General features: G+C 40.5%; 1 protein-coding gene across 5 annotated transcripts; it reads left to right on the top strand.

Annotated features, from left to right (window-relative positions):
* Positions 1-794: 794 nt before the first annotated feature.
* ccdc9b (coiled-coil domain containing 9B) lies at positions 795-26,433 on the top strand. Of its 5 annotated transcripts, none has more exons than XM_042501432.2 (14): positions 795-867; positions 7,369-7,476; positions 7,638-7,742; positions 8,119-8,274; positions 9,689-9,838; positions 12,425-12,487; positions 14,637-14,815; positions 17,144-17,193; positions 17,319-17,354; positions 18,004-18,100; positions 21,173-21,206; positions 21,305-21,899; positions 22,723-22,805; positions 23,183-26,433. In XM_042501432.2, the coding sequence occupies exons 1-14, from the start codon at positions 841-843 to the stop codon at positions 23,207-23,209; spliced, it is 1,710 nt and encodes a 569-aa protein (XP_042357366.1). In that variant the 5' UTR covers positions 795-840; the 3' UTR covers positions 23,210-26,433. The 5 variants fall into 5 exon arrangements, with proteins under 5 accessions (XP_042357366.1, XP_042357363.1, XP_042357364.1 ...); XM_042501433.2 differs by lacking the exon at positions 795-867 and adding an exon at positions 4,096-4,386; XM_088087557.1 differs by lacking the exon at positions 795-867 and adding an exon at positions 4,571-4,937.
* The last annotated feature ends 1,483 nt before the right edge of the window (positions 26,434-27,916 follow it).

The following is a 27,916-nucleotide window of genomic DNA, read 5'->3' as shown; positions in this document are numbered from 1 at the left end:
CTAGTAAGAGTGATAGAAATTGAATGAAAATACTAGAAATAGAAATAGAACGAACAGTATAAATAGTAAAAAACAAGATGCAAAAACTTGAGCAAAAAAGCAAAAAAAATGTCTAAACCAACTGCAGGTAGAAAATAATTGCACAGTTGGCTTCTTTTTGGAAAATTGGCTTTCTTTTTTTAGGAGAATTAAGGAGCAAAAGAATATACCAGAATATATCATCATACAGAGTTCAGACTTGAATTTGATTTCTGAGATAAATTCTGAAACTGTACGGGCTAATTTTAAAGCCAATCAAGTTTTCTTTTGGATTTACCTGTTATCTCAAGAGCACATTAGACAAACAAAGATGAATGCAGTGAAAGAGAAAAGGGATCTTGAATTAGGATCGGGCTGAAACAAGAGGGAGGCTTTTTTTCAGGAGCTGAATTTGATAAGTATATGAAGATGGTCAGAATCTCCTATTAATTGTAAATTGAGCTCAATTATATTAACAAGACATAGGCTGAACAAAAAGAAGAGATCTTATTTTGAATTGTCCTTTCTCTGGGTGTTTTTGTCCATTTTCCTCTCATTTCAGTTTCATAGTCTATTATTTTCATACTATTATTGTCTATTTCAATTCCAGTAGATTTTATTTAAAATAATAAATCTGAAATATTTCTTATGTAATGTAATGATATTTATTAACGATCTTAGCCATCAGGCTGGGAGGAGGTCAGGAGGTCAAGGGTCAGGAGGTCAGGACTCCTTCGTGTGTTTTGGGCTCCGTTTGACAGTTGATTTGGCGCCATGTAGTGGCCATGAAGTGAAACTGCATCCTGTCTGCTGTTAGCTTAAATGACGGTGAAGCCAGCTAATGTGGAGGTAAGTACAGTTTTCGTTGTTGTGTCACTTATATATATACCGACAAATAAATTCAAAGTCATTGTATCGTGATTTGGAGTTACTGTGGGCACTAAAAATGGATTTCAAAGCTAACATCCAAGTTGTCTTAAACTCCGGCATATGTGCTAACGTTAATTAAGCTACAGCGAAATGCGATCATTAGCATCAATAATGCTAGCTGTCACTGTGAGTGTGAATGTCTTTTTGCGTTTGCTTAGAGATAGACTTGGGACCTGCTTGTGGAAGTGTTTGGTAATGGAGACAGTGTGTCTGGTTTTATGGTAAAGACAAAACCGTAAAATGAAGGAATTTATTACAACTGAACCTGACAATGGAAGGAAATTAAAATGAATGTGTGGGAAGGCTAACATTATTTTTAGCCATGCTAACAGCGTGTTGGTCAGTTTGTAGGTCCACCACTTTGGTACAGACTGAAATATCTCAACAAGACCTGTTAGACTAATTGGCAAGAAATATATTTTTTTGTTTTATCGAAATGTGGTCCCTTAGGAAGTAGTGTTTCTCCCTGCTAATGTTCGGCGGTCCTCTCGGTGGTTCGGGTTAAAGCTGAGGGTTGGTGCAGGTTCAGGTATGGGGAAACAGGTATTGATGGGGTTTCTATTAACGGTCTGTGCCACAGATCTGGTTCATCTTGAAAACTTTGTGGATCCATCATCTTTCTTTCACCCAGTGCCATCTTCAGGTCAAAATTTCACTGTCCATTATTTATTTCATGTCCAAATACGAGCAAAACTGATGACATTCCTGTTCAACCATAGCTGTACTTTATGAGCTCAGTGCTAATTAGCAAATGTTAGCATTTACAACACTGTAAACTAAGTATTTAGCATTGTTATAGTCATTTTATTAAACATTTGCCAAAGGCATTTAAAAAAAAGTTTTGTGTTGGAGTTTGTTATATTCCAAAGTCTAAATATTGACAGAAAGATTTTCATTTTTATTACAAATGCATATTGGTTCCAAATATTGGTTATTGGTCTCATTAACTGATAATCGGTATCAGTATCGGCCCTGAAAAACAACATTGGTTTACCCCTACTTCTTAGTCTTTTTAATTGATTAATAAGCTTAAAGAGCAACTATATCCATTTTCAAAATTCACACACGCTATACCTATGGTCAAACACAGTCCAAAAATATTAAGAAACATGAACAGTTCCCTCTCAAATTAAAAAAAAAACTGTGAGTGCTAAAACTCAAATTTCTGATGTCGGGTATTAAGTCTGGAGCTGCTCCATAGACAATGAATGTTGACAGATGCGTGGGATGAGTGATTCCCAGCTCATGGGTTGAGGTCGAAAAGTGTGTTGTGCCATTCTGAATGGACCACAAGGGACTCGTGTCAAGTTTATAAAGAACACGCTTTATTTTGATGTAAAGTTGCACAGAGCTTTTATTTTGAAGTGCTATTTCTGTTTATTCTTGCAGTATGTTTTATTTCTTCATGTTCCAAGCCAACGCGTTGTTTACATTTTATGAAATAAAATGTATTATCTGGTAATTTATCGGAAGTGTGGACCTTGAACAAATGACTACAATAATATAAAGCTTATTTGAGTATAAAAAAAGAAAACAAACATTCTGTAGGTTCACAAAATCATGCTTTCATTCATTGTGTGTGGAGCAGCTCCAGTCTTCATACACTGTGGCATCAGTTGAGACTTAACTTCATGTTCACAGATACTTCATAATGTTTGAATTAAGATCATTAAAATATAAGTGCAAGTATATTCTTTAACTTGAACTTTTACTCGTGGACACCTTCAGCTGCAGTTACAGTTAATAAACCTAATCACAAGGTTACAACTCAAGTACTTAGTTCACCACTTAGTGAAATAATTTCTGGGTGTTAAAATGTTAGGGGCCAACACAAGATCAAAAACAAACTTTTTTTTCAAAATTAATTCTAAAATAGCTCAAATACTTCTAGGCTAAAATGTTTTGTAAAGAGCTTTTGCTCATTAGCAGGACTGATCCATGTAGAATGTAAGATATGTGGACTTTGCTAAAAATGTAGTTGAGCCCGGTAACTTTCAAAGATGTGTTTGTTTCCGTAATGCTCTGGAAATTGCAAAGCACTGACTCCAAGTCTCAAGTGACTGACTTCACTGCTGCTGCTGCTGCTGCTGCTGCTCTCCTTGAGACGCCTGTCGCATTTGTCTGCCAGACTGCCTGTTTGCTGCATGTCATTAGCTCTCAGACTTGGCTTTGGCAAAAGGCAGCATGCCGTGCATGAAGAATTGTGGGAAATTTGGCAGGAGACCCCTCATCCCCCCTCCTTTCCAGTCTTTAGGCAGCTTCTTTAGTACTCTAAACATGTAGTGTGGCGCTTGTAGGAGATGCAGCTGTCGAAACCACAGTGGGAACAAATAACACATGCATCGCATTTATGATGTCCACATTGAGATGAGAATGAGACCCTCACCACAATGTGAAGAAGCGCTTTAAAAATGGATTCTTTAGATTAATCCCCGCCCCTTTTCCCCCTTCTTAATAAAGTTATTGTTATTATCTTGTTTGGTGGGGACACAAGGACATAACATAAAAAAGATATGGAAGTTCTCACACAGAAAACACACACCACATGATAAATTATCTACAGACTTTGAAGAAAATGAAGAAAAATATCTATACACAAAAACATTGTTTGTAATAACTGTTATTTACCCCGACGTATCAGCATAAATACAGACCCCAAACCAGTATACCAACCCCATATGCCTATTATACCTAAAACAGGAAAAAAGACTTCACCCTGAGCAAGATATGGCTGAAAAAAATGCAAAAAATGTAAAAAATGTTACAAGAGAATTACCTAAAAATAAAAAAAAATGCGCTCAGTTTTGTGGCTCAAATAGCTTGTGAAAGACATCTGAGTGCAGCACAAAAAAAGTGACGTCAATCCAGGTTTCAAAGGGTTAATAAACAATCAGGTAATGGATATTACAAAACAATCATATTGCCATTCCAGCATTTTAATTGGAAAACAAAAAAGTAAAAGTGATATAGATTTGCGGTGGCTGCCAAGCATTTAATGACACATACACGAAAAAAAAAAATCACAGCGTCATTAAGCATTAGTGCTAATTTACTTTAAGAGTGCGTGTATGTGGGGAGGGTGACGGGATATAACAAGCATGCTCTGAGCAGAAGATAAGTGAGGAGGGGAAAGAGCAAGTGCTTTAGAGAGGGCGAGAGGGAGTGAGAGAGCGTATGTGCAGAAGGGTGGGAGGGTTGGAGAGAGAGAGAGACAGAGAGGGAGACAGAGGGAGAGAGAGAGGGAAAGGACAGGCGGATGGGTGCTGTGAAATCTGTTAACAGGGGAGCTCTGTGCATTTGTTAGACGTCTTGGCCGCTTGCCCAACTTGGCTCATTGTAATCGAGGCATGATCGTCGACTCTAGGCAGCCCTCTCTGCCGCCTCGGCTGCCTCGCGTCTGGACCCAGCCCAGCTCTCACCGCTGACATGGAAAGACCCGTGAGTGCCTTCTCTCTCTCCTTCTCATCCCACCCTCTCCAGCTCTCTCCGGTGTAAGGTTCCCCCCTCTCCCTCTCCTGCTCTGTCGCAGATTTAGCTGTGGCTACATGCAGCGTTTCAGTTGTGTCTCTGGATCTTTCTCTCCCCTGTTGTTGCTCCTGTAGGTGGCAGGAACGCTGGCAGCTTTCTCTCTGCAGGGCCCCCCTTCTCCCTTTCGCCTGCCAGTCCAGGCATGGGTGCTGTCCGCTGGCAGACCCACAACGTCTGTGTTTAGTGTGTGTGTGTGTGTGTGTGTGTATATGTGTCGATTTGCCGGTGCACAAACACAGAACTGACCCAGAGGGGTACTCAGGCAGAGTCGCCCCACTTTGGTTTGTGGAGGCCGGTGTTTACTTCAGTCTCCGCCATTGGCTTCGCTGAGATTCAGATCCGGCAGCGTGTCTCTCCGTTGCGCCTATTCTTGGTGGTATGTCCTCATGGTCTGTTGTGTTTGGATACCCTGACAACTAGGAGCTGTGAGGTAACCGCTTTCCAGCCTGCTGCTTCTCTGAGTGAGTCCCAACTTTTCTCACTGTCTCTCTGCAGGTTCGACACAGCTGCAGTCAGGATGTGCATTCTTTGTTTTTCTACTAAAAGTCTGTGCTGACACCTCACATTCAGTCGACAGCATCTCAGTAGCAGCTATTCTTCGCAGGCATAACAGTGGCTGTGATGGAAAAAGCCCTAAAAAATTTCTTGCAGTCCCAATGTGAGGGTCTTTGTGCGCCCGCTCGCCGTGAGTCATCATTCTGTGTTAGCGATATCACACAGAAAAAGCCTCAACTCTTTCGTTGTCACCGGGGCGACAAGTGGAGAGTGACTGTCTCACTTTGGCACATCTACTTCCTGTCTCTGTCAAGATGCCCTGACCCCTCCAAAAAATTTACGCAGAGTGCCGAGAATGGGATGCTTCAAAAATGTGTTTTCACAGTTTCGACAAACAGCAGTTGCAACTTTTCCATTGTCACTTCTCCTCAGCTGTGAATGACAACAGGTAGTGATGCCAGCATTGATTTGGAAACACTTGTTGTAGCTGATTGAGTTGAGAGTTGTCGTTTTTTTCTTTTTTAACAGCGATTGTCATTCGTTGAGTATTCTCAGAGTACTGTTGTTTGTCTGCTGAATGAAAACTTTGTGAAAACATAAAGAGAGATACATCTGCCAGGAGGAAGACGGAGGGATGAAACAGCTTCAAATTCACAACTCTGATCCCATCTTTCCAAAGTTTTGGCACATATTTGTTACTTTCTGTCAAAAATCTCAGAGAATTATTATTAACATTTGATTTCCTCTTCAAGCTGAGGGCTTTGCTTGAGTTCATTTTTTTTTTTTTTCTGTTAGTATCATTTTGTTGCCTGAGGCGTGGGTCTTTGACACAAGATGATGCTTTTTATGAGGAAAGAGCTGCCTTGTGACTGGTCTGTGTGCTGACGTTTCATATACACTGGCGCACCGATTTAAAGAAACAGTGCAACATTTTGGGAAGTATGCTTATTCACATCTACTTCACAGAGGCCTCTGGAACTTACATCTGCATGCTAATTTAAGCTAACAGGCTGCTAGCTGTAGCTTCATATTTATCTACAGATATGAGATTAATATTAATCCTCTCATTAAAGTCTTGGCTTGAGTTTATTCCCAAAATGTTGTGCTATTCCTTTGAAACAAGCTGCAGCTTCTTCTTTCATGGCATCTCTGACATGTCGTGCACCTGACCTGACCTTCCAGTGATCTTGGCTCTCTTGGAAGGCAGCACACGCTCCTAAACCTCCTGCTGCAGAGAGGAGCCCCTCACCCGCCAGTCCTCTGAGACACTTGCCCTTTAGTTTACTTTACGGCTAGGTTAAGGAACCAAAACAAAGGAGGGAACATGAAGCTGCTGCAGGCTAAAGAAAATTAGATCTCTGCGTTGGACAATGGTTGATGCCTTCCCATTATTCTGTAACATTATCCTAATCTTACCTCTTTTGAATATTTGTGCACATTTCTTCCACTCAGCAGCTCTCTTGCACATGCATGAACAGCAAGTTGAAGAGAGATTTTCATGAAAGGAAGTGTTAGCATGCACCTAGTTGCTGCTCCGTGAGAGCACATGGAGATTTTTGGTGTGGGGCCTCTTGTCGTGTAAGGAGGTGTGTCCCTGCTGACCGCATTGGGATGTTTAGGATGCTCGGCATAGGCATTCTCTCTGTGTAACCGAGCTTCGTAATGAATGCTCCATCTGTGGTGGGTGTGAGGGTGTGTTGTGTGCTATCGCAGCACACACAGTGGTGTACCAAAAAACCTCAAGTAGTGAAAGCCGGCATGCAATGTCTGATCAAATTAGTAATCTCTGTTTTTTATAGACTAATTAATATGGGCAAAGTTCTTGTACAGCTGCTTGTGTTTAGACAATATTTTGGAACCTTGGGTTCTTTTATTTAATGAATAAGTTTTGTAGACAAATTTTAAAAAATAGTAATTTATAATATATACAAAGTGCTTTGACAAACAAGGCAAAGCAGAAGCAAGAAGGGTTTCTTGCAGAGGCAACATAACTATCAGAGCCAAACAATAATGCTGACCTAAGGCCAGACAAACTGTAAAGTAGAATTAAACAAGAGAGAAACAATCACAAAACAAAAATAACATTAACAACCCATGCCAATGTGAGTAAATAAAATCCAAAGGATGTTAGTAGTAAACACAGAAATAGTAGTAGTAATAATAGAATTAAACACAATCAAGACAGAATAAAAGAATAAATTAAAAGACAAACTAAAACAGATTAATTTAAATAGACGGCATCACATAAAAGCGAGTCTATATAAAGGGGTTTTAAGAAGTGATTTAAAAGAAATTTACATATCTCAAAGTTATGTAAAAAAAATTGTGCACAGTAGACCTAATTTTGAAATGCAAGGTTACCTTTTTGTATAAACGCTGTGATGTGTTTCTTCACAGACCCCCAGTGACATGATGCCCAAGAGGGATCATGAGAGGGACCTGGAGCTGGACAAGAAAATCGAGGCTCTCCGCAGGAAGAATGAAGCACTAATGAAGAGGCACAAGGTAACGACAAATGGTCGCAGGCAGAGAAAGCTCTGTGGAGTTTCAATGGTCATCATTCCAGGTGTAGAAATACACGTCTGGAGCATTTGTGTCTTCTGTAAAAGCCTGCAGCTCTTTCAAGCTTCCTGATTAGTTTGTTGTTCTCATTGAGTTGCCTTTAGGAGGTGGAAGAGGACAGAAAAAGGGCAGAGGAGGAAGGAATGGCACTGCAGAGCCGAAAGGGCAAAGCTGAGGATCTTTCCATCACAATCAGCAAGTCTACCAGTGTGAGTTCATCAATACGATTCGACAGATTTAAGAACTGTAATAACACTTGACGAATGGACCTTTTTCACAGCAAACATTTTGACTTGACTGGAGGAAAAGCACAAGTTAACTTGATAACAAACTGTGGCTTAGTTCCATTAAGTATGCCAGTAAGCTATTCTACACAACACCAGGACCTCCTCTAAATGCAGCAATCATTCATGTGATTAAGTACACCTGTGCTTTTCCTACTATGACATCAAAATGTCTGCTATGAAAAAGGTATAAGCCTCAAAGAATTGTTATTGCTACTAAGCACACATGACCTAGTCACAATTTTTGTCTGAGAAAAGACGCTACAAAGTAAAGCATGTTTGTGTCTGTGGTTTGGAGCAGGACAGTCGAGTGGTGGTGACAAAGCCATTCAGCGGTGGTTCACCAGCTGGGAAAGGACAGCAGGAGGCCGGGCCAGACAAGGGGGGAGAAGGCCCTCCGCAGGGTGCTGGCCGAGGACACAGGAAGCAGCTAACAGTCACCATGGCTGGCAAAAAGGTAAATACACCGCAGTGCAAAATTTCACTTCGAACAACAAGAAGAGGCATTTAACCAACAGGTTTTAGGTGGGAAAGAAGTACGATAACTCGCAAAGAAGGCAGGAACAATTACGAACAATGCATATGCAGTGTAGACTTTAATTCATGAGGCGATGCATATGCAAAATTGTGCCCTCAGAGAAAAAATAAAAGAAGTGGATACTGCAATGAAAATGTTATGATTATCATATCACAAGGACTTTTAACAAAACCTACATATGTATCAGAACCTCTGTTGAAGAACATTATGAGAAAAGCTCACAACAAACATTTTGCAAGAGTCAGAGCTTTTATGGTCACGATTACTGTATGCGTATCTGCTACTCAGCAGGTTCTTTATTTCACTCTTCCAGGACGTTTCAACGTCAAGTGAAATGAACACATAAAATGTGGGGGTAGGGGGTCCTCCACCAAAAGAGTTTGAGCATCAAACACTTATTGGTAGACTGGTGTCTATACCAGTCTAAACTCCTCAGCTACTTCTTGCTTTTGTTAGGGGGGACAAATAAACATGTTCTATATACTGAAGGGGGCGTGTCCCCTGCGTCCCCCCCAAACTCTAAGCCTATGGTTTGTATGAATCTATGTGCTGATTGTGCAGTTAAAAAAATAGGCTAAATATGTCTTTTCTTGCTCAACCAAGCTGTGAGAGCTCCTCACATGACTTAAGTGTCTTCAGCTCCGAGCTTGCAGCTCTGTGAGCCACACCAGTGCTTTGAGCTAAATGCTCACTTTGACATGCTAACATGCTCACAATAAAAAAATGCTGAAATACTGTTGTTTAGCAAGTAATCTTTACTAGGTTTGACATCTTAATATAGTGTGTTGGCATACTAATGTTTGCTAGCAGTTAGCAGGAAGTACAACTGAGGCTGAATGTTGTTAGTTTTGCAGGTGTTTGATCGTAAATCGAGGTATTGATTATTAACAAAGTTAGGATACATTCTCTGAGCATCTTGGATATCTGTATCACATGGCAGTGCATTCAGTGGTTGGTGAGATTTTTAAGGCTGGTGGACTGAAGTGTAGTGGGCCGACTGGCAGAATGACAGAGAGACACACTGCTAGCATGGCTAAAAATGTGCAGCTGTGTGAGATGCAGCATGTAATCCTGTTCAATCAGGGAGCTGCTGGATTTAAAAAATTAAGGTTTGTGACAGTGCTATTCAATCCATAATTGTGTCTGAATAGAGGCCACAATTGTCAGTGTTTTTTTTGCACGAGTGAAAAATGCTGTGTTACAAATTAGTCACTTGAATCCTCAAATGAATCATTCTTGTGCACAATTTTGACATTATAAGGACTGACACTTAAATATTAAAATGCACACTGCCACAGTTGTGATACTTTAACATGAGTGACTGTCTCTCCAGGGTAAGAGGGTGGTGAGTGAGAGGCCAGAGAAGAGGCCGGACCCTGTTGACATAAAGAGCCCTTCAGATGACGGACAGGCGAGGCGTGTGGAGTCAGCTGGGAGGGGGAAGCAGCCACCTCACATGACCAGAAGAGACGCAGCAGCACAGGTCTGAATCAGACTCTCAAAACACTCAAGCAATCGTACAATTCGGCATTTAAAACCCAGCATGCACCCTCGAGTGTGTTTCCACTCTCTCAGCCCCCTTTGTTCATTCTCTCGTGCTGCACCGACATGTTTTACATAGATGTCAGACATGTCGGCTGGCCACACCCCTCCAGTGACGGAGCACAATGGTTTGTGGACAGGAGGTGGATTGAGGCTATGAGTGACTGGTGTGGGATTAACAGAGGGGGGCTGCTAATAGAGATGTTGGCTGAGTAGTGCTGTCGAACCACACCTTCAAATTGCCTGGATGACTGGTTCTACTGTTTTTAGCATAACCTTACTCAGGTCTGATGGTTATTTATCTTGTTTTGTTTTTCTGTGGAGCTTTTGCTGTATTTGCAATGGAACTGAATTGGAGACATTGGAGATGGCATGTTAAACATCAATAGCTTTACTTTATACTGTAGGCCTTAGATCCCATGTTTAATGCAGATGGGCAGAGACACACGCACATGCAGTGCCCCTGGCTCGGCTGTGAAATGCCACACTGTCATTGAACTTAGGCCCCCCGGGTATGCAGAAACTCTGGAACAGCTGCTCTGCCCAAGTCTGACACACACTCACAGACACACACATGCTCCTCAATCAATGAGTTAAAGCACAGCACAGACAGCTGATCCTCAACACTGTAAACACAGACACAGTCTGGTTGACGGAGAGGTGTCCGGACACAAAGCTCATGGAGGCTCTTGCTACATATGTATATATACATCTGCTCCTGATTGGCTGAAACACTGAGCACTGCTCACTGGCCCGTCTCAGTTAATGTGCACTAAATCTATGGGCCGAACACGCTGTTCTCTTCGCATTTATTTCTGGCCGGCTTGGTCTGTCCCCCTTTATTTATCATGTGGACTGAATCAGCATTTGAACAGAAGCCAATGCTCCAGTGCACCAGTCATCTGTGAATCCCGGAGACCCAGAGTTTCCACGTGGTCGCTGTTTACATAACCAGTATCGTTTAACGATGTTTGTGAGACCTGCAGGGTAAAATGCTGCAAAAGGGTGTTGATGGGAGTAGAAAATGTTACGGATCTATCTGGCAAGTGTTAGAAAAATATTTGTATGGATTAGATCCATGATAAGCTGCACATTTATGTGGTTTTGCCCTGCCGCTGAAATATGTTTCTAATGAGTGCCTGTGTGTGTCTGTTTACACTCTCACATGATGTGGACAAAATGCAAGTCCCTGCGGTTTAGGGTAAGTCTCAGTGAGAATATTGTAAGGAAATATAATGTCCGCTGAAGAGAGGAAAACACGACTATGTTTGTGTGTGTACATGTGTGTGTATGTGTCTGTTAACACTGTCCCATTGTGGGGACTTGCTTTTGTTTTTGGGTAATGTAAATCATCAGATTTTAGGATGAAGCCTTTGGCTAACTTTAGGGTTAGGATTCTCCAGGAAATGAATGCAAATCAATGTAATTTCCTCTGTAGTAATGGAAACATGACTGCGTGCGTGTGTGTGTGTGTGTGTTCGTGCGTGCGTGTGTGTTTGACACTGGAAATAAATAATGACTCTGTGAGGGGGGTGTGGCTATTTGGCAGCATCCCAAGCTGATATTGTAATGCCTGGAAGTACCCCATGACTAGGCTGTCAGTTCACACTCATAAGAGAGCGAGAGAGAGACAGCAGAAAGGAAATTTAGAGGGAGGGAGGAAAAAGTGGAAGAGGGAGAGACTCCTGGCAGCCCACCATCTGTTTCCAGCCTCCATTTCCCCTCTCTGGAACCTTAAGTGGTCTGCTATCCTTCGGCACGATTGTTTCCCCATTCCCACCATCCTGAAAGGACCGATTTGATCTAATTAACATTCAACTGCCTTCTCACTCTGAAAAGGCTCATTATGCTGCTAAAGACAGTGGCCTGGCGAGGTGCCAGGAATGGGTCAGTGAGGGAGAGGAGGAAGGAGTGAGAGGAGAGAGAAGAAAAGAAACAAGGTAGTCAGGAGTCTTTTGTGTTTGTGTATAAGCCAGGCTGCATTTGGGTGTGTAGGAGAGCGTGTGTGTGGGCGTCATTGTCTGTAGGTGCGACAGACCGCTCTGTCCAGCTCTTATTGCTACCCCCCACCCCACCCCCGGCTCTTCATACAAGTGCTGTTGTTAATGGCAGCATGACTCATCCAACGTGTTCACCAGAGCACATCTTTGCAGTCAGAAATACACTTGAAGCAAAATTCATACAATTCTCTATCTGCAATAAGACAAGTTTCATTTTCCAAACCACTGAAATGCAATGACCTGCAAACTGCACTCTGCTGTGATGACCTCATTGCAGAGTGAACATTTAAAACTGAAACACAACAGCCAAATTATGCTGCAGCAACATTAGTCCACTTGGGGGCAGTGTCGGTCTCTTAATCCTTCTCAATGGGTGAATCTGAGCTCTTGCTTGATTTGTTTTCACTGTTTATGGCAGCAGTAATGTGACTCTGTACAACCATGTGTAATTGGCTGGCAGCAAGTTGCTGTGTCACCCTTATTGTTGTTATGTTCATCTTCCTCTTCTTGTCTTTCCTTTGTGACAGGATGAGGTTAAACAAGGGCAGAAGCACGCCGAAGAGCATCACAGGCTTTCAGAGCAATGCCAGGTATCACAATGACGTAAACACTCATGACATATTAATGTGCATTAATTTGCACATCAAATGAGAACAAATATGAAATTTCCACATGACAGCGCCGCTATAACACAAAAACAGAGAGGAATGCAAATATTCGCTCCTCATCATAAACGCTCACATGCAGACAGGCACAACACGTTGCCATGCACACCCCTCTTTTCTAGTACTCGTCCCCATCTGCCTCCCGCTGGCTCGCGTGTTAACGTCGCTGGAGTAGCTCAGAGCTCAGCTGTCTCGTGGAGCGGGCGTGCGACAAACAGGCTAACTAGGGAGGCAGGGAGGACAGGCTTCAAAGGCTCGTCGAGCACGCAGCATGACAAGTGATGCTGTTCATGCCTCTCTGCCTCTCTGTACCTTGTCTGCTTTGCAGCCCGAGCTGAGTGACTGCTCAAGGAAATATGAGTTTTTTTTTTAGGTGTTGTGTTACAGAGTAAAGGTCAGGCTGCCTTTGGGTTCTTTAGGTGCTTTGTTTAACAAATTTACCGGAAACCTCTAATGGCATTTTCAAGCCTAAACGAGTGCAGCTTTGGAGGATGAGAGGAAGCATTTTAGCACTTGAGAATAAGTGCATGATCATTCTTACAGACCAATCTGTCTAAATTTGCATGCACATGTCTGAGTCCGTTTTTTGTTTCTGCACTGGCCAGACTCGCTGTGTAAAATCTACCCTACCTGTCTTGGCCACTGACAATCTCCCTGCGAGGCTACACTGAGGCAAGAAATTGAAAAGTGCTAATTAGTGCTGTGACTGGTGTGGCAGCAGGAGACGGCCTGTTGGAACATGCGACAAGTGCCCTCCCCTGTGGCCCCTTGACGTCCTCTAGGGGCCAGAGGAGAGGGAGGATGGAGGAGATGGAAAACAGAAGGATGAGCACAGATGCCATGTTCTCCAATAACTGTTCACTGGAAGGCAACATGTTTACTTGGCTGCGATTGGTCCACACCTGAGTCGAAAAAACATCACACATCATAGTTTCTTACCGGCACTGTGCTGTTTCTCTCTGTCACAATACGCAGAGCAGCGTGAAGACTGTTTTCCCTTTCCCTCACACTATTTTATTTTTTCTTTAGACAGCATCTCCCTCCTGCTGTATAAAATGAAAAACACTGATGAGCACTTTCTCTCAGAGATTGCTGCTCTTTTACGTGATTTCCCTCAGAGCAACAGCAGTGTTTGTAGTCCTGCTTTGCTCCAGGGCTTTGTAACAAGAGCACACAGCCTCTGTCGCCTTTGATGTGTTAAAGAGCCTGCATCACATCTCCCTTTAGTATTAGCGAGCAATCCTTTCTGCTCTCATCACAGTAATCAATAAACAGGTTAAGAGGGGAATAGAGGAAGGGGACTTAATTGCATTTACTGTAGACTGCACTTTCCCTGGAATATTGTCTCAAAGAATTTGATTGTGTTTGTCATCACAGCAGGCAAACAAGACGCTTTTTGTAATCACATGGTAGCCGACTGGAATGAACTCACATTCTCAGCGGCATCTACAGAGGTGTAGCAACTGGAATTAACAGTTGTGTAGAATGCAAGAAAATTGCAGAAATATCCTGATTTGCTCCTTTTCTTTTGAGCCCGAATGATCTGTAAATTGCTTTGTTGCTATTTACTTGTTTACAAATGAAAAGTTGTTCTTGTTGGCCACCCATGCTTAACCCTTTGAAACCTGAGCAAATTTGTTTGATTGCTTTCAAAAACATGGGCAGAAGGCAACGAGCAAACCAGACATGGCCCAAAAATGTGCAAAAAAATTAGCAAAAAGTTACAAGAAAATTACAACCCCCCCCAAACCAAAAAAGACAATGACCCCCCAAAAAGGGTCAAATAGCTTGTGAAAGGCATCTGAACACAGCATAGCATGATATAAAACTTATATCAGTCCCAGTTTCAAAGGGTTAATGTGAGGCTATTAAGCTTCACTGCTCTGATTAGTGTGTAGTGATGCTTCAAATGTATTTTAACGTGCCAGTCTTGGCGCGAGTGTTTAATGTAGTCATTTTTCAATGCCAGTGCTTCATTAATGGCGAGCGGACAGTAACATGATATAAATCTCCATAAAGAGGACGACTTATTTTAATGAATTAAAATACATTAAACTGTTTTGTTTCTGCCAAGGAGCCTGAGAGCCCGCAGGCCAGCACAGACCTCAACATCCCCACATCGAAAGAGGAGCAAGAGGAGTATGTGCGATGGAAGAAAGAGCGCGAGCAGATCGACAGGGAGAGAGTGGCACGCCACAAAAATGCCAAGGGCCAGTGGAGACGAGCGTGGGACATGGACAAAACAGAGAACATGTAAGACTTCTTAGCACTCAGCCCTCCCAAGGCAATTCATCTGCTGATGTCTTTGATTTTTTTACAGCTGTTCCTGTGGGTGAGATTTCAGTGGCTCCCTCTATTTATATAAGGGAATACAACTCCAGGAAATGCTGATTGAAAGTTTGAATGTTCTGCAGCAGTGCACAGCTTTACAATCACACTCATCTCCCCAAATGCCACTGAGCTGTAGGAGATAACATGTTTATCAAGAGCCAGGTGATGGTAGTTGTTAAAGGAGAAATCTGTCTCTCTAACCACTAGTTTTAAGTCACGTTACTTATGAAATAATAAAATAAGATGACTCTTCATTATTTTACTTTGACCTTACATTGTGTAATATCATTATGTAGGCATTGTGCTAACAATCCCCCATCTGTTTTTTTTAATTTAAGTAATGGTTCAACATTTAGGGAAATAAACTCATTCATTTCTTTGCTAAGAAACTGCTAGCTTGGCTTTTTACATACGGAATAAAAAAAATGCCTACCAGCCCCTCTAAAGCTCAACAAATCAACATGTAGTATTTATTTTATTTTTTTTAATTTTATCTGTGCACAAACAGAAATGTAAAAATGACAATTAAGATACGATTTGAGGTTTTAGGCGAAGTCATGGTCTGGAAGGTTTTTTTTTCCGCCACAAACTTGTATTTAATAATGGCAAGATACGTTCAGAGGCACTGGTAGATGAATATTTTTATGACTGTGCATCAATGACAGCTGTGCTAGGGCAATATGTTTTCAGGATTTGGAGTCTGTCCCTCTCATTCTTGTGAACACAATGACTCAAGAATACCTCTTCAGATTTGGCACAAATGTCCACTTGGACTCAGCAATGAACTAATTCCAATTTGGTGGTCGAAGGTCAAAGGTCAAGGTCTCTGTGAGCTTACAGAACATGTTTTTGGCTATAACTCAAGAATTCATACAAGAAAATGACTTGAAAATAAGGAATAAAAAATAAAAAAGTCAAGAAAATGACCTGAAAGTGCAAAAAAAAATTCTACAGCTATATGTATATATATATATATATATATATATATATATATATATATATATATGTGTGTGTATGTATATTTATATATATATTTATATGTATATATAAAACACAACATTCCAGACCTTTCTTGTCATGTTTCTCATTGTCTTTTTCCCATTTAAAAAAACAAAAAAAAAACCAGACCAATTTTCTTTGGTTTCATTACTTTAAATGCTTGTGAAAGGCATCGGCATCTGAACACAGTACAACAAAATTGATGTTGATCAAGGTTCAAAAGGGTTTAACTACGGTAACCGTCTTCTTCTCATCTAACTCTCTGCAAGCAAGCGGATAAGTTCATTTCCCAAGAAAAGTCTATTTTAGTGTATTTCTCATGAAATGTGCTCTAATCATAGCACCTTTACTTTATTTTGCTTTGCTGACTTACCAGCAACACAAGCCCTCTGCCTAGTTAGCAGTCATTTTAATAATCAAACATTTGCTTCAGTCCTCTTTTTACTTCTGAAGTGAATGAAAAGATTGAGGAGCCTTGAGGAACATGTTGTTTCTTTTTAGTCAGTTTATTCAGTGGAAGAATCAATTAGATAAGGCCTATGGTCTATGTGTCCTTCCACATGATCACAAGACTAAAACTCATGAAGTCAGAGATTGTTGCTAAATTATTGTGTCACCAAATAATTAGGTTTCAGGCTAATAGTATCATTGTATGAACAGTTATGTAATTCTATGCCAGCATTACTTGTTATTCTCGCACCGTGAAGACTCAGTTTGATCACATCTTTGTGAAAACACACAACAGCACCCCAAACTGACTGGAGGGAAAAACACAGCCCATTCATTTTAAGTGTTTGTTAGATTTCAAACAATCCAGGCTGTGGTAGGAAGAGTAAATTAATGTGCTGTTTAAGGAAGCATCAAAATGTAAAGAGACAAGGGAGGAGCGGCTATTTTTAGCTTGGGATAAGGGATGGAATACCTTGCCTTATTTGGCGAGGCTTAAACAAGGCCCTCGGGTAAGAATAGGAAGAGGAAATGTGTTTTTGATTCGACAGTGTAGATGGCTTCACTGGATGTAAAATGCAAGGGTGTGACTCATGGAGCAAAAGCCTCTCGCTGACTCTCCAGAATCTCAAATTTACATAATAAATGTACAATAATGATACTTGAATGTCAGAAGAGCCTTTTAATGGGGTGCAGATGAACTGTTATGTCACCTGAACAAAAAAACGAACTATTTTAAGACCTGACAATACAGGACTTGCACTGGTTTGTGTTTCTGTCTAAACTGAACTTCCACTCTTTTAGGTTTTCAGACAAATCCCTCCCTGACAGAGACTGGGGGCCTTCAAGCAGAGGTGAAACATTTACACCCTCCACACAGAGAGCATGAGGAATGAGACATTTCACATTACAATACGATTCTAACATGTATTTCATTATCCTTTTCCCTCATTATTTAATGCATTTTTTTAAATTCCAGGTGGACGAAATGCTAGAAGAGGACAGTCCAGGGCAGGTGCGGTATCTTATGTTTAAAGCCTTAAAGGGACAGTTCACCCCAAAATCAAAAAACATTTTTTCTCTTACCTATAGTGCTATTTATTAATGTAGATTCTTTCAGTATGAATTGCCAAATGTTATATATATATATATGTCTGCCTTCTGTCCAAATTATGGAACTAGATGGCATTCTGCTTGTGGTGCTCAAAGTTGAAAAAAATTACTTTAGGAAAACTCATTGCGTTCGAAGTATGTATTTCTGAGTTGGGATGTACTTTTAAAATCATCAAGTAGTGTACAAAAAAGCCCAGATAACGTTGTGAATTAATGTTATTCTCTGAAGATGCAGTGACACAATCTTCTGAGAGCAGCTTGCAGCTGTATTTTTACAATTTTTATGTTGAAACAGGATACTGGCGGTGGATATAATTCACATGATCATCATTAAACTGGGTAAACTGGTGGGATCACAGCAGTGATAAGAAAGGAAGATAAGGCTGGGGGTGGCAGAGTGAAGGCAGTTCTCGGAAAGCGTTGGCATTATTTATTATTATTATGAGACAGTTAAGCCCACATAATAAGAACGCAATTGAAGATTTACTGTTGTCTCAGAAAATGACATTTTATGTCATTTAATATTGACTTTAAGTATTTTTCTGTCTTAGGTCACGAGAAGCGAGGCAAAGACAAGGGAGCCAAAAACGTACTGGTGATGAGCAGTAAAGCAAAAGGCATAGATCGTCTGACTGGGAGAGCCAGGAGGTCAGTAACAGCTAAACATCATCCACATAAGTGCCACGTACACAACAGCCTGATGTTCTGATTCAACCAATGGGACGTCCCTCAACGCAGCCTCAATTACGTGTTACTAGCAAATGAACTACGACTAATGAAATGCGTGAAACGAATGTGGGAAAGCACATAGTTGTTTTCCTGCACTGTGCCCTCATGCACAAATTCCCCCGAATGTCATAAGACTTGATTTAGAAGTTGTGGCAGCTGACTAAACAACCCAGAAGGCCTCATTTGTGTCCCATCGCATTAACTTTTTTTTTTATCCTGCAGCTTTCCTCTGTTGTGAAACAAGCTACTGTGCTGGGTGTTGAAGAGGCTTTCAGGGTGTGTTGTTACACAAGCATCGCTCATAATCTCAAGCCACAAGGCCAGGGACATGCAAGTGAGGCATTATAGCCTTTTAGTGTTGAAATGTAATGTGCAGATGATTTCCTCTCCATGTGTCTGCGATGGAGGTAGGAAAGGGTTCGGAGAAGCACAAAACAGCAGGTGTGTGCTGACAGGTTCCTGTTATTTGGCTGTGCTGATGTCACAGGTGGTAATAGACTGTAGTGTAATGAGAGGCAGCCCACGGGCTACTGAGGATACAACAGCTGAGACCAAAGCTAACCAAACTAAGCTACCTACAGCTTTCCAGCTCCACCATTTTCATCCTTTACTTTCTCTTCCAGGACAAAGCAATGTTAACCCTTTAACACCTGGATTGACCTCAGATTTCTCGTGCTGCATTCAGATGCCTTTCACAAGCATTTAAACCTCCTGAAACCTGTGAAAATTGGTTCGATTTCTTCAAAAACAGGAGAAAAAAACACAATGAGTAACTTGGCAAGAAATGTAAAGAATTAGTAAAAGGTGACAAGGAAATGATCTGAAAATATTATTAGATTTATTAAAAAATGGAGGCAAAATGTCCAGGCAACTATATTTGGTTATTTCTCTTTTTTATAGATTAAAAATTTTATTACAGAAAAAACTGTAATTTATTAATTATAACTTAATTTTCTCATGTGTTTTGCATTATTTTTTGTATGACTTTTTCCTTTCTTTTTCATGTTTATTTTCAAGTATTTTTCTTGTATTTTTTATTAATTTCTTACCATTTTTTGGCCATTTCTTATTAAGTGGCTCATCACCTAAATCCCATGTTAATTAAAGAAATCAAGCCAATTTGCTCAGGTGTCAAAGGGCCAAAGGAATAGTTTTACATCTTGTGAAATGCACTCATCTGCCTACTTGAAGAGAGTTAGATGAGAAAAATGACACCACTCACCTGTACTCGGGATGCACAATAATATTGGCACATCATCGGTATCAACAGATTATGGCTTGAAAATGAATTATCGGCATCTGCATTTAATTCTTCATCTTTTCTACTAATAGGACCATCCGACAAGTCTGTTTTAATTATGCCACTTTAACTAGTCAAAACAGGTCAAATTTGCCCTTGTTTTGGCTCTTGTCAGGATTGTATTATGGGGAGCATTGTCCAAGCCTACAATTTTGTTTAAAATTTGTTACATAAGTATTAATATGAAATGTTGACATGTAATCTAGGTTAAAGTAGTTTTTTTGTTTTGTCCAATGGCCATCATGATAAGAGTAGGTGTTATATGTTAATCACACTATAGACCCTATGTTCTCTGCCATTAGGTGGAAAAATGTATATATCGGTATTGGCATCAGCAATCGAGTCAGAAAATATCAGCATATCGTATATATCAGAAAAAATCCAGTGTTGTGTATCCCTAATCTGTACAGGATATATGAAGCTACAACCAAGAGAAGGTTAGCATAGTTTAGCACGAAGACGGGAACCCATGTCCCCAGGAAATGCACCTGGCTTTTAAGTAAATGTTCATAGTGGCCAAATTTTGGAATTTATAACCTCAAAGTCCATCATGTGATGCCACTGGGCCCAAAAAGACTTTTTCTCCAAAGATTTACCTAGTGAAACAGAAAATCTCTAGTCTGGAAAATGTCACAAGCCCCAATTAGTGACTTTTTTTTGCGAAAATAATTTGATCCATTCAGTCTGATGATATTTGTAAAGTTCAGAAGAGCCACCTGATTAAATCATTTTATCCCCATTCAGGTTAGCGGAGCACTAAACTGGCAGTAGGAAGTTTCCAGTGCGCTTGCTCTATGGGCCCAATGATGCACATATATTCCCGGGTACTTTTATATGCTGCAGATGGACATTTTTGGCTTAATAAGTCACTGAGGCAATTTATATAGGAATGAACGGTATCCTGCCGTCAACGCTGTATCCAGTTTTCTTTATACATTCATGCTAGTGATGTGGAAACTGCTATCCTAGCTCAGTCAAAAGCAAACAAATGCTGCCTTCCAATAGCACAACCCTGTGTGAGGACAATAAACATATTATGGTGTCAGTCAGTTCTGCCTTTCTGCTGACTTCAGAGTGCTGCTAAAATAGAACATGTTGCTTGTTGAATTAAAAAAAATGAAAGGAAACTATTTCCAGTACTATTAATTGAACATTTATTATTGACCAAATTGAGCATTTAACTCATTATAGGAGTTATGGTTACATTTTATAGTGCAGTTTTCCACAGATACTGTCATGCAACTTCAAAAAATCCCTCAGTGCAAATTTGTGATGCGTTTGTTCGCACAACTTGACATCACAATTACGATTTAAAAAAGCAATATATTGTGCAGCCAAACCTACCAGCACCTGTGAAGTTTTCTTAATAACTCGTTATATCTTGTTTTACTTAGTCGTTAGTATTTTGTTACCCCACGACTGAGCCAAGCTGGCTGTTTTCCTATTTCCTGCCTTTATGTTAAGCAAAGCTAATTGCTGCTGGCTGTCGCTTTATATTTACTGTACATGACAGTGATAATAACAATCGTCCCATGTAACTCTCTGCAAGACAGCAACTAAACGTATTTTCCAAACTATTCTAGTTTACTGTAAGTTGCATATGGTAACAGAAAAAAGAATAACAGATTTACAACAAACTCTTTCTAAATGTCACAGAATGGCTTTTGATAAAAGTCCCTTTATTTTTGTAGATGGCAGGCAAATGAAGATGGAGAGAAACAACAGGTGAGATGAACCTGTGAGTGTAAATGTGAATTGGTTGATAAATATTACTTAAGATGCAAAGTATAACATAATATAAATGTTCTAATCCCATCCTCTAGTCCCCTGACACGACATTAGAGGAATTCTTGGAGGAACTGGACGCCCTCACAGAGACTGAGGTAGATCAGCAGGACGAGGACTTGAAAGTGATGCCGTCACCCAGCCCAGATTCACTGAGAACATCTGAGGAAGTGAGTGGATCCACAGCTTCCCCGAGAGAGGACGCCCCCACTCATGGGAAGGCAGAGGCCTCGTCCCCTCGGGGTTCGGAGAAGAAAGTGCGCTTCTCAGAGGAGCTCATCCAGGGGGCTCACACCACGGGCTCTCAGGACACTGCCAGCTCAGAATCAAGAAATGCGAGCTCCTTAAAAGCTTCTTCACCTATAAAAACCCAACACAAAGTGCAGGGGCCACAGAGGCCCCTCGAAAGTGCCAAGCAGGACAATGTTAGTCCTCAGGATCAGGGAGGTGGTTCATCTGCTCCTCCTGTTGCCCAGCGGCAGGCTCCTGAAACTGAATGTACTAAAAAAGACAGAACCCTTCCCAATGCTCCCAACTCCCCCTCTGATGCTGAAAAAGCCTGCGCCTCTTTACAGGAGAGTTCTGTCCCGCCTGTAGAGCTCGCCAAGTGCAACATCAGCAACGCAAACACAGGTATGCAACAGCTTCAACTGCCCTGACTTTGTTATGCCTCGGTGCCTGATAGCCATGGCTTGAGGCATTGTATGTTTTTGGGTTGTTTGTCCGTTTGCCTGTGCTATTCTTGCAAAGGCATTATCTCACAAACGCCTTGAGGGAATTTCTTCAAATTTGGCACAAATGCCCACTTGGACTCAAGAATGAACTGATTAGATTTTGGTGGTCAAAGGTCAATGTCTCACTGACTTTTTCTCTCATTCTTGTGAATGTGAATGCCTTGAGAGATTTTTTTTCTAATATGGCATAAACACTTCCTCTGAGTCAAGGATGAACTGATTTGATTTTGAAGGTCAAAGGCTAAAGGTCAAGGTAACCATGACCTTGCATCCGCCTCATTTTTGTGAATCTGGTATCTCAAGATCACTCTTAGAGAATTTATTCAAATTTGGCACAAGCATCCACTTTGAGGCAAGGATGAACAGATTAAGCTTTGGTTGTCAACAGTCAAAGATCACTGTGACCTTTCATGACCGTTATTTCTCAAGAATGTCTTAAGGGAATTTCTTAAAATTTGGTCCAAATGTCCAAAATTTGGAATTTGGAATTTGGTCAGTTACTGAATTGGTGACACTAATTTTGGGTGTCCATCTTGAAACATGCTGATTGTAAAGATCTTCTGTGTGAAGCATCCATGTTGTTAAAGACATGGATGTAAACTTTAAGTGCAACTTGACAGGTTTACAACTGCAAAGAGATGATTCTGGCTTGTTTTTTTTTTTCGCCCTGGATGGTATATAATTAATATAGTGTATAATTATATTGTTTTTTCCCCTCAAAGAGGAACTAATAGACTCTGGTCTGTCTGTCCTGAGCCTGGAGTCAGGAGAAACACACCCAACACACTCCACCAGCAGCGACAAGGTCAGTGTGCGACACAGGATGAGGGATGATATAATCAATAGATGTGTAAATGGACTGATGGAGGGAAGTGCAAATGGATGATGAGTTAAATGGATGGAGAGAAAAAGAGACGTGCAGTATATCTGCACTGCAGCTGTGTGATATCCAATTTCGGTTTAAGTACATTCACCACCTCTGAGGCCTGTTGGAGTGCAGGAAAAATAGCCTCACGAGATAATGCCTCTCCATCTCATCCAGCACAGAAACAGCTTGATAATATATAACAGCCTGCTTAAACCATTCATATAGAAACGAGATGAATAAGTGGCTATTTGAATTATGGGAAAGAAATAAGCTTCCACTAATGCATTTGTGTATGTTTTTCTCTTTTTTTACAGGCAAGAGAGCATGGGAAGATAGTTTGACATTTTCGGAATGTAAATACAGAAACCAAAACACAACGACACAGAGCCTTCGCCTCTTTGTATTTGCATTTTGCTTCAGGTAGCTCTTATGAGATACCTTGTATATGGCTTACACACAAAACCATGGTTTATGTATTTTGCTGTGGCGTGTCCCACCTGTGGAAGATTTCAAATTATCTAAAATTTGATGAAGGTATGGCAAACATTTTTTCTGCTCAAATATTTTTTTACATGCAAGCACTTTATGAGTATAAAAGTATGTGTACTGACACAGGATTCAGTATGTTGGTACGCTGCTTGAGTGCAATATCATTGAATGTTTACATTTGTATGAAGATTTCAAGGTACATATCAGGAGGCTAGCTAATCAGTTACACTTTGATAGCCCTTGAAAATTCAGCCACAGTTAAATTATCTAGTGCCTAACTCTGCCTTTGAGGTATTTTCAATAAATGAAGTCTGTGTGATATAATGATACAGAAGTGACAGGCAGCACGGTCTGTATTTCTGCACTCAAAACTGTGTGAGTAGGTATTGTTTATTAACTGCTTCCAGCATCAGTTAATGGCCTTTCACCAATCCGAAATCAATACACAATTGAAGGGCACATTTGAGACTTATCATCTTATTAGCCACTGAAGTTTCTACAGTATTCCTACTGACATGAATGTTTTTGTCATTAAGAACATAAAGGGGCACTTCAGTTTATTTGTCAGTGTTACTCGCCTTGTCCAAAAAGTCTTGTGATGTCTTCTGTGGCTCTGGAGGAGCTTCATCAAGTGGGACAAAATAACCCAGATGATGTCATAGTAATGTTATAAACGTTGTCTTAATGTGGAAATAACGAATTTATACCAGAAAGCCTACATTAAAAAACTGGGGGTAGAAATGATCTAACAAATATATACCATCGTGGTGAATATAGGGAATGTAGTATCAAGGGTTTTGGAGCTACAGTAGGGTTTAAAAGTCAGGATACTCAACCCGTTCTCATTCCCAGGGGGCAAAAAACGGCAGCTTGGTCAGTGGTCGTCACCGTCTGAATCCGAGGCACAAGGCACCCCTCTAGAGTCTGTATGAGATGCACCGGGCTTTCAGCTAACTTCAAGGTAAACATACCCACAGAAATTTTAGACGCTCGAGGAGCTGACGTGTAAAAAATTATAAAATGTGAAAAAGGCTGCAAAGGAGGATATGGGTGGATGGACGGGTCAATCAAATAAGAGGACTTTCCCCCAGGAGACCACTTTTTGTTTCCCATATGAAACAATAAGTCAATTTTGAGTTTTTTTTAACGTTACGTTATATGTCACTTACTTCTGCAATTTAAGTTACATTAAAAACCTATTTATTTGAACCCAAACTAAGATATTTTTAGAAAAACCTAGAGTAGTTTTTGTGACAAAAGCCCACCTATTCTGTTATCTCAGAAGTTTGTTTTGAAAGGACACTTAATGTATGTAACAAGGAATCTGACTCAACCAAAACTGATGCTAGAGTGGTACCTAGAGTCCCGGAGTTTGAAGCAATGGGCCGTTGACCAAGCTGTCACATTTGACAAGTTGAGAGTGAAAACGTGTTTGGATCTCTCTGCTTCTGCTACATAAATTCAGACTACTAATTTCATACTTTTCATAAGAAATCACTGGAACCAGATCACCAAATCAAATCACCAAATCACTGGAGTAACTTTTTCATAAAAAGCTAACTGTCAGCTACTTTCAAAATCCACATAACTGTTGTAAAAATATGTGGTTTGATGAGTAACCAATGTCACTGTGGAGCTACAATCTCAAACTTGCCCTTAAACTCAATATTTTTGTGCTCCAAAGTTGGCACAGTTCAATTCCAATTATCTGGTCTTCCTCAAACTCTTACGTTTCCAGGCTTAATATAAAATTGTTATGTATGTCTGTAGTTTTACAAATTGAAAGAATGCACAGCAGAGATTTGAAAATCAAGGTTTTGTGAATCAGAAACTAATTTGGGATAGATAATAGTTCAGTCATTCTGTTTTTAAACAACCAGTGTTAAGGGTCCCGGTACGTAACAGTCTCCTCTTTTTTTTCTGTTGAGACTTTTGGCCCCTGTGGGACCGACAGAGTCGAGGGTTTGGCCTTTAGTCCACAGTCAAAACACTGGACTTCAGCTGTGATTCCCCTTTGACATTATTTTGTCATTTCTTTTATTTCTTTTATGAAAGACAAGTATTTTTAAAAAGCTGAATTTCGCCAGTTGTTGTGCCTTGCATATTGGTTTCTTTAAATATTGAAGGTGTACCTTTATTTCATTACTTGCACTGTAACATACAGTAGTGTTAAATGTACTGTACTAACAGCTCAGCATCAGCATTGATTTTATTTATTTGCCTCTCCATTTGGACAACAGAATGTTGACTACAATGATTTTACAAATCTAAAAAAAACGTCCGTGTGCATTATAGTAGCTGTTTTTTTCCTCTGTGACGTGTATAGATCTGTTTTTATTTATTGCCAGTTTATGGTTTTATTTTTGGTATCAAGTTACAACTACAATAAGAAGCCTTACAAGAACTCTGTCCTCAAAGACATTTTTTGGCTTTCGTCAGTGCTACAGTATAGTAAACAGTTATGTAACCGTAAGTAGAGAACATAGTGGACATGCTCCGAGCTGCGGGGCCCCGTCAGCTTCAACTGTGGTTACATAAAATACAAATCATCAGGAATCTAGTAGAAGCACACTGGGGAAAAATCAAGAAGTGAATCACAAGGTTTGAGACAGGTCGAACCATCAAGAAAGAAAATGTGCTGTGTTTGGGTATAGGGGCCTTATTCTGTATTATATATGGATAGAACTGATGCTGAAGGAAACATCTGTTTGAGAAACAGGTCATACTGTACAGATTACCTCTGAAGTATTTAAAATTCCCTCTGGGATTCAATTTAGTGAGTGAAATTTAGGACCTACAACCATAGAGCAGTTGTACATTTGTTTAGCATTTAGTTATTAGACATCTGCATTTTCACCTTGCTTAAATGTCAATTTTAGGAGGTGGTTGTGATTGTCTCGCTCCACATGGGTTTCCTCTGCTGTCCTCCATGTTTTCACATACACTCATAAGGAAGGAATAATTGTTAGTGCCTGTGTATGAGTGTTAAATCTGTGTGCATCATAGCTTAATTTACTGTAGAGTAATTTGGAATAAAGCATACAGAACATCAATAAAGTTTTTCCAAACTCTCTCATCATGACTGGCATAATTTTGTTGCACAGTCACCCTCTCTTACGTCTACCTCCCGCGCCTCTCACTCTGTTTAGCACCTGCGATAAACACCACAGATATGAATGCAATCCTGTCTCTGCAGAGTTGTTGTGTCTAAAAAAAAGAAAAATGTTGCTGTGGCGAGTGAGAAATTAGGGCAGATGTGACGGAAATGTAGCATTGCAGCATCAGCAGTCCATATCGTCATACCTCGGCCCACTGAGTCTGCCTGCACCATGGATTTGATTAATTTCAGATGAGCTCTCTGCAGGGCGGTTGCATTGGAGACGGCTCCCTCTCAGCCCTACAGGTGGGACCTCTTATAGGTGCTACCATTTTAATTATCTCCTCCCAGGGCTATCTCCATAGCAGCCCTCTCCCACTGAGGCTTTGGGGCTTGTTACCTGTTGTACACTGCCTGCAGCAGCCTCATTCACCTTGAAGATGAACCTTGTTTTATTTAGTTACTCTTTGTAACACAAGCATGAGGGTTTCAGTCCATATCACTCCTGGTTCACTGTGGTGCTAAGCTAGCTAATAGTTTGAAGGGTTTGACGCAATAGTACAGCACTACAGTGGGGGTGTTGGTATTATGGAAATGAGTCCTGTAGGCTGTTAGAGGTTTGAAGTGCAGTGTAGGATTATGTCAGCTGCACTCTGCAGAAGCTTGCCTTCCTGAGGAAAAATCAAAAATGAGCTCAACTTTTGGACAAAGCAGTTTTAGAGCAAGGTGGTGCTGAGACAGGATCTGTTTTTGTGTGATATCACAGGATTTTTGTTTCGGTGCTAGGTTTTGATGTGTGGACCGGAGAAAAGACTCACTGACTACTGTCACTTTTTTGGTGAATATTGATTGCACGGTGTATGGCTATAGAATAATGAGGCCATAAGCATTTAGACTGGTTCCCTATAATCCTGCCTTTCATTATGCAGCTCCGTCTGCCACGAGGTACAATCTCCTGGGATTATGAAGGCTTGATTTACAGCACAAAGGAAGTGCATTAATGTCCCTGTTTACTGTTCCCAGTTAGCAAAGAGTATCATTTGAAGTTCTTTGCAGTTGCTATCAGTAGCGGAAATGGCGGACAGTGATGACTGTGCTGTTGGTAGTTGCTTTGCTCTGGGGAAAATAGCAGGCAATCCTGTTGTCTTTGCGACAGTGTCTCTAACAAAACTACCATTTTGAAAGTAAAGCACTAATTCAGAAATTTGGGGCTAAAAACAAGTGTTACAAGAGTTAGATGAGAAGACTGAAAGCATTCTCATGCATGTCTAGCAATACAAACAGCAAATGTTTAGATTAGCTTAGATGAAAATATAAACACAGTCTGACTCTGTTGGGAGCACTCAAATAAATTATTTGGTCTATTTTGACAAATTTACTCATTTAAATTATATATGAAATTACCATCCAGTTGAGTAAAGTAATTCCTTAATTTAATCAAATCAAAAAGAAATCAATAGAC

This window comes from Plectropomus leopardus, chromosome 14 (genome assembly GCF_026936395.1).
Source record: "Plectropomus leopardus strain MGB_pleo_1.0 chromosome 14, ASM2693639v1, whole genome shotgun sequence".
Lineage (NCBI taxonomy): Eukaryota > Metazoa > Chordata > Actinopteri > Perciformes > Serranidae > Plectropomus > Plectropomus leopardus.
Note: the sequence above shows the minus strand (reverse complement) of the source record. Positions and strands in the feature narration are given on the sequence as shown.